Raw genomic sequence first — 6,743 nt, 5'->3', positions numbered from 1 at the left:
CTCCCACTTCTCTAAGAAAAACCCCCCAAAAAAAAAAAAAAAAAAAAAAAAAAAAAAAAAAAACAAGACAGGGCTTCAGATTTAAGTCTGTGAGATTTCAGAGGGAGGTAAGAACTAGATCAGCCAGGAAGACTGCCTGGAGGAAGGGGCTGGAAGGGAGGAGGTCCTCAAGGACAGAAGAGTGTTCTGGACTCTCTGAGCTTCTTGAACTTGGGCTCACTTCTCCCAGACCTCTACCCACCTGCCTGTACCTCCAGGGAAAAGCACAGTGCCTGCTTAATCACATTCCACACATGCTTTCTCCTCAGAGCCTAACAACAAGGGAGACTGCTGCTTAAGCCTTTCAACTCCCAGGCCAGGCCCACCTGTCAGGAGCAGTTCTGTGGCTCACGGGAGCCTCCCCTCCAGAGCCCCAGTTTGGCCTCAGGTCGGACCCATCCCCTCCCAAGAGCCACACTGCCCAGCCCGGCCTGGCTTCAGGACTCTGGGCCTTTAAAACATCCCTACCTAGTCTGCGTAATCGGAATCTCTGAGTGGGCCCTGACACTGCCACACTTGTCATTTTAGTACGGGCTTTGTTATTTTTTTCAGTATCCTATTTTCAAACATACAGAGAAGCTGGGGGAATGATTCAAAGCATATCCGTTTTCCTTTTTCCCAGGTTGCCCAGTGGTTCCCCTTTGGCCCCCTTTCCTCTCAGTGTCCTAGCTCGGTCTCTGTCTATTGTTTCTGAACCATTCTAAATCAGCTGCACATGCCTGTGGAACCCGAAGTTCGTGACCACTAAGAACAAGAACAGCCGTCGTGCACCCACACTAGACAGCGCTATCCGTTCACCCAGAGCAGCTTCTCCTTGCGCTCTCGGCAGGCAGTGGCACCTGTTACGAGCATCCTGGTCATTAGAACCTGCACGCGGCATCGGACAGTACCTGTCCAGAAGCCCCCAGGGTAGCCCTGCTCTAAATTCTGGCAGGAACCACAGCCCGAGCCCCCTCTTCCCCTCTCAGGCCCTCTCCCCACCTTGAAGAGCTACAGCCCTGGCCCTGCAGGCAGATGGAAGGTGTCACCCCGACTCTGCAGGTTGGAGGCAGTTTGGCCGTTGGCTGCCAGGGCAGAGCTCCTGCCCAGCGCCAGCTATAAATAGCCTGGACAGGGCTGTCTGGGGGGGTGACACCACTGCCCTGCACCCCTCCTCCCAGCCCAGGGCCTTACCTTGGCCTCTGTGTGGTTAGGGAGGGCCAGGCTGAGGGAAAGTGCAGGCAGGGGCGGGACCTGCCGAACTAGACTGTGCTCTCTGGGACCTAGCCCTAAGACGCTCCAGGCATGGGGGGTCCCGTGGGGCCCCCAAGCCTCCTGCAAGTCCCATACCTCCTCTGCCTGCTCTGCCTCCTCCCACCACCACTGCTCCAAGTAAGTGCCAGGAATGGGGTCGGCACTGTGTGGTCCCAGAGCTGGGAGCTCAGTGCTCTGGAGTGTGTGTGTAGAGGGGTCTCAGGTCTTGGTGGCCAGTCGGTGTGGGGACTCCTCTGTCTCATGATAGGATGAGATAGCATGCCTAAGTGAGGGGCAGGGGGTGGGGCAGTGAAACTTTGAAGCTAGTTATGGTGGGACAGGGAGTCTGTTGTGCATGAGCGGAGGGTTCTGGGGTGACACCCAGTGTCCAGGATTTGCCTTTTCCTCAAGTACAGAAGTCACAACTATCCCCTCTCCATCTCCCCTCCAGGAACCTTAACTCCCTCCCCCGGCCCACCCCCACCACACTTCTAGCCCTTCCACCACCGGGCCATGGGAGCTCTGCACCCCCTCTGCTGCCTGGACTCCTCCCCTCATTAGTGCTAAGGTCAGGCACCCCCAGTGCCCAGTGCGGCATGGGAGCAGGGGCACTGAGAGAGCCAACCTCGCCAAGAGCTCCCAAGGCTCGGGCTCCCCCACCCTCACCCCATGCCCTGCATGCAGAGTCAGGTCTGCAGAGGGGAGTTGGGGCAGAGAGGTGAAGCGTGATAGGGACCAGCAGTTGGCTAATGGCTATGTCGCTGGATTCCCATGCAGTCGATCGCAGTTCGAGTCCCAGACCTGGTGGCTTAAAACTCACGCTGGGCGCATGTGCATGTGTTCCCAAGATCCTGAGAGGAGAATGGAGAAGAAGGGATTGCAACAAGGCCATCCCCCAGGGAGTGATTTCTCACTTTCTATCTCTCTGTCTTTCTGGCACGTGCATGCACCCTGTAGCAAAAACCTCTCCAAAAAAAGAAAGAGCAATTATAAGAGGAGCTGGAGGTGAGATCACAGTTTGATCAGACCCCGTTGTGGGTTCCTGTCTTCCTCTTTCATGCTTTCTTTGTCTCAATTAATACATTATAAATAAATCTAAGAAGTGAAGATGGGGCCAACCTGTGGTATGATGATTAGGGCAGCTGGATCCCACATGGACAATGTGAGGTTCAAGTCCCAGACTCAGCAGCTTGAGAAACACTCCGGGCACATTTGCGTGCATGCCTGAAATCCCCAAAGGGGGGAGAGATGGAGGAGAAGAGATTGAAGTGCGATCATTTCCCATGGAGGGTGCTTTCTCGCCTTCTTTCTTTCTGGCAAACCCAAGTGCCCTTAGCAAATTTATTTTATTTTATTAAGAAAAAGTGGAGAGGGAACCGGCAGTTAGCGTAATGGCTATGTCACTGGACTCCCACGTAGTCGACTGTGGTTCGCATCCCAGACCCAGTGGCTTAAAATTCACGCCGGGCGCGTGTGTGTGCATGCCCAAGATCCCGAGAGGAGAATGGAGGAGAAGGAATTGCGGCGTGACCATCCCCCTGGGGGGTGATTTCTCGCTTTCTGTCTCTGTGTCTCTCTCTGGCTGGCTGGCGAGCGCACGCGCCCTATCGTGAAAACCTCTCCAAAAAAAAAAAGAAGAAGAAAAAGTGGAGATAAGACTAGGGGTAAATGATTCCCAGAAACAGATACGAGAGGAATCTAACTCAACTCTCCTCTCTTTGTACAGATGGGGAAAGCAAGGCTCAAAGAGGGAGGGTCACACCTTTCATAAAGAAGAGCTGCACTGCGACCAGTAGGTGGCATAGTGGTTAAAGGCACTGGATTCCCACTTGGCCAACCATGGTTCAAGTCCTGGACCTGGTGGCTTACTCTCTCACTTTCCTTCTCTCTCTCTCTCTCCCTCTCTGTCTGATCAAACTGAAAAATAAAAATGATAAATAAAGTTAAATAAAATAATTTTAAAAAAAGAAGAGCTGCATTAACAGGGTCCAGAGGGTAAAGAGGGGACCGGAAGTCCCACCGTACTGGGGATAAAGTCGGGCTGAAAGCTGGGAGTCCTGCTCCTGTCCTCACTCTCCTGTGGACCAGCTTCAGAGACAATTTTCTGGGCCTCGATATCCTCTTATGTACAGGGGGTTGAACTCATTCAACATCCCTTCCATGGACAGGTCGTGTGCGTCCAATCCCTGCTCTGCTGTTCTATATGCGACCTGGGACGGATTACTCAGCTTCCCGAGCCCCATCTCCTCTGTACAGTGAGGCCCTGGGTGCTTACTGAGAGGGCTGTCAGGAGGAGCAGCTGAGATGATGCACCTTGACTGGCATGGTGGAGGCATGGTGCCAGCTGTGGCTTTGAGCCCAGTTCCCCTGACAGACCATGAAGACACCTGCCCTCCCAGGGGCCAGGCAGGTGAAGGAGAGGGAGGGAGGGAGGAACCACGCTCAGGTGTGGCCAATGCCCCCTTGGGCAGATGGCCCCTAGGCCTCCCGGGTCCTTTGAATGACATTGCAGACTGCATTTGGGGTGGGCAAAGACTGTGGAATGGACTCACCACCCACCTCCCTCTCTTCCCCCCAGAAGGCCTGGGCTCTGAGCTCTTTGCCCCCTTCCCACTTGTGCTCAGGGTAGGTGCCTTCCAAGACAGGTAGGTATTGGGGCAGTGCTTGCCCTCCAGCCCTTCCCTCCCAGCCTCTAGTGGCTGCTCCAGGCCCTACGGGCAGAGGGCCTGTGGGAGTGCCTTGTGCCCTGTAGATTCAGAGGTAATACCGTGGGTTCACTTCCCCGGAATCAGCCCAGGCCCTACCCCCAGCTCTCCTGCTGATCCCAGACTTGGATAGAGACTAGTTACTCTCCCAAAGTTACTCAGCAAGTACCAGCTGGGAAGTAACTAACCTGGGGTCTTTCTGACCCTGAAGCCTGTCCTTCCTCTCTCTGGGCCTTTGCGACAATGGGATTTCTTTCTCTCTCTCTCTTTTTTTTTTTTTTTTTTTTTTTTTTGAGGGTCTTTTTTTTTGGGGGCCTTGTGCTCTCAGAAACAGAGAGACAGAAAGTGAGAAATTACCCCCCGGGGGGATGGCCACGCCGCGATCCCTTCTCCTCCATTCTCCTCTCGGGATCTTGGGCACACATGCACTCATGCCCGGTATGAGTATAAGCCACCGGGTCCAGGACTTGAACCGTGGTCAACTACATGGGAGTCCAGCAATACAGCCATTATGCCAACTGCTGGTCCTGTTTCTTTCCCTCTTTTTAAATAATTATTTATTTATTTAATTCCATTTGCTATTATTATTTTTTTTAATTAGACCAGACAGACAGAGAGAGAAAGGGAAAGCGAGAAAAGCAAGCTGCCCGTTCTGGAACTCGAACTGTAGTTGGCCATGTGGGAATCCAGCATCTTTAACCACCACACTACCTACCGGTCTCAGTAACAGGATTTATTTCTGAACCCTTGACCAACTGTCTTGCGATTTTTGCACACTGCGAAATGAGAATCTGAGATGGGGAGCAGGCATGGGGAGAAAAGGTGGCCCTGGGGCTGGTGCTGGGCTGGGCCGGCTCCCGGCCCTCTCGCCCTCTCGCCCTCTCGTTTATTCCACCAGTATTTTATAAATCGCACGCGGTGGGCACACAGCACTTGCCTTTATGGAGTTCAGGGCGCAGAGAGAGACCCCGCAGGAAGAGGATGACAAGGAAAGAAGCTGCGTTCACAGCCAGTCACCAAGGGCAAATGTGTGCTGCTGGGAGTGCCTGACAGGGACAGGACAGGGAGTCCGGTGGGCAGTGCGCAGGACTGGGGGTAGAGAAGGAAGAGGGCTGGGAGAGCGCTCATCGTGAGGCTGAGAGCCAGGTGGGTGCTGCTGGCGTCAGATTTATCCCAAGGGCATGGAGCTGTTCCCATCTGTGATGGCAGAAGTTCCAGCTGGCAGTGTGAGTGGAGAGGACGCCTCGCTCTGGCCACTAGGGGCGCCCGGAGGAGCCAGCCAGTCTGGGCGCTGGTGCTCCCAGGTCCTGTCCCTGCACCAGCGTTGCACACCGGAACAGGCATCTGCATAGACAGAAGCGCAGGGTCCCAGACGCTCAGCCACACAGCTCAAGCCTGGTCCCTCACCCTCCCAGCTACCTGCCCCCCGGCTCTGTGAGACCTCGCTGGCTGGGTCCAGCCCGTCAGACGTCGGGTAGTGAGATCCTCCCCACCAGCATCTCAGGCAGCACATGTGTGGCCTGTGGCCCCAGTCTTGGCTTCCAGAGGCTCAACAGAGACACAAGGTGACACAAAAGTCCCTGGCAGTCCCCGCCTAGCCCCAGGAGCCTGAACCCCCACACCTGTCCAGCCCTCTACAGAGATCAAGGCCAAAGGCCTGCACACACACCCTCACAACACACACACACACACACACACACACACACACACACACACACACACACACACACACACACACACACACACACACACACACACACACACACACACACACACACACACACACACACACACACACACACACACACACACACACACACACACACACACACACACACACACACACACACACACACACACACACACCCATCTGCTGGAAGCTAATTCATCTAATGACTTCTCCCCAAAACTCCCTTCCGAGTGTTTTCTAACCCACTCAGCTCATTTAGCCTGTCTGTTCTCACCATTTTGTTAATGTTTTAAGTATTTTTTTTTTAAAGCCAATTTGTCAGAGGGCACTACCGACTTAATTCTGTACTCCCTGTAAGCCTCAAATTTACAGCACTTTACAGATTACCCGACCATTCTCCATCCTCTTCGCTGCCATTTTCTACTTTATCTCATTTTAGCCATTTTAAGCACTCCTGGGTCCGTCGGTCTCACAGAGCTTTACTCGAATGTTAACTTTTGAGTAAACCAGGGGGCGAGCAGTAATCTCGTCCAATAAGCTTTTGTTTATGTTATGTAACAACTCCACACGGCAACGCCATTGGGCTGTTCCGAGCGCCGGCATGGAGTGCCGCACAGCAGCCCTTGGAGATCACACCACCCTTGTTCCCACGTCACAGATGAGGAGGCTGAGGTGAGGTCATGGGCCCAAGGTCACTGGGCTGGTAAGTGGCAGGGCCAGGATTCCAATCCAGCAGCCTGACTCCAGAAACCAATTCCTTAAAAATGTTCATTTTAATGTTATTTATTGGGAAAGTCATGAGGTATCGTTCTTTCTTTTTTTGAAGAGGTTTTTGCTATAGGGCGCGTGTGCTCACCAGAAAGACAGAGCGAGACAGAGAGAAAGAAAGTGAGAAATCACCCCCCAGGGGAGATGGCCACGCCGCAAACCCTTTTCCTCCATTCTCTTCTCGGGATCTTGGGCACGCACGCACACGCGCCCGGTGTGAGTTTAAGCCACCGGGTCCGGGACTCAAATCATGGTGAACTACCTGGGAGTCCAGCAACATAGCCATTATGCCAACTGCTGGTTCTTTT

At 53.7% G+C, this 6,743-nt stretch overlaps 1 protein-coding gene across 1 annotated transcript in view; it reads left to right on the top strand.

Annotated features, from left to right (window-relative positions):
* The first annotated feature begins 1,300 nt into the window (after positions 1–1,300).
* Positions 1,301–6,743, top strand: part of CRHR2 (corticotropin releasing hormone receptor 2) — a 61,772-nt gene continuing 56,329 nt past the window's right edge. Inside the window, exon 1 of the mRNA XM_006146231.3 lies at positions 1,301–1,410. Within this exon, the coding sequence (XP_006146293.1) occupies positions 1,324–1,410 (87 nt within the window). The 5' untranslated portion in view covers positions 1,301–1,323. The remainder of the gene's footprint in view (positions 1,411–6,743) is intronic.

Source organism: Tupaia chinensis, unplaced genomic scaffold (assembly GCF_000334495.1).
Source record: "Tupaia chinensis unplaced genomic scaffold, TupChi_1.0 Scaffold000170_1, whole genome shotgun sequence".
NCBI lineage: Eukaryota > Metazoa > Chordata > Mammalia > Scandentia > Tupaiidae > Tupaia > Tupaia belangeri.
Note: the sequence above shows the minus strand (reverse complement) of the source record. Positions and strands in the feature narration are given on the sequence as shown.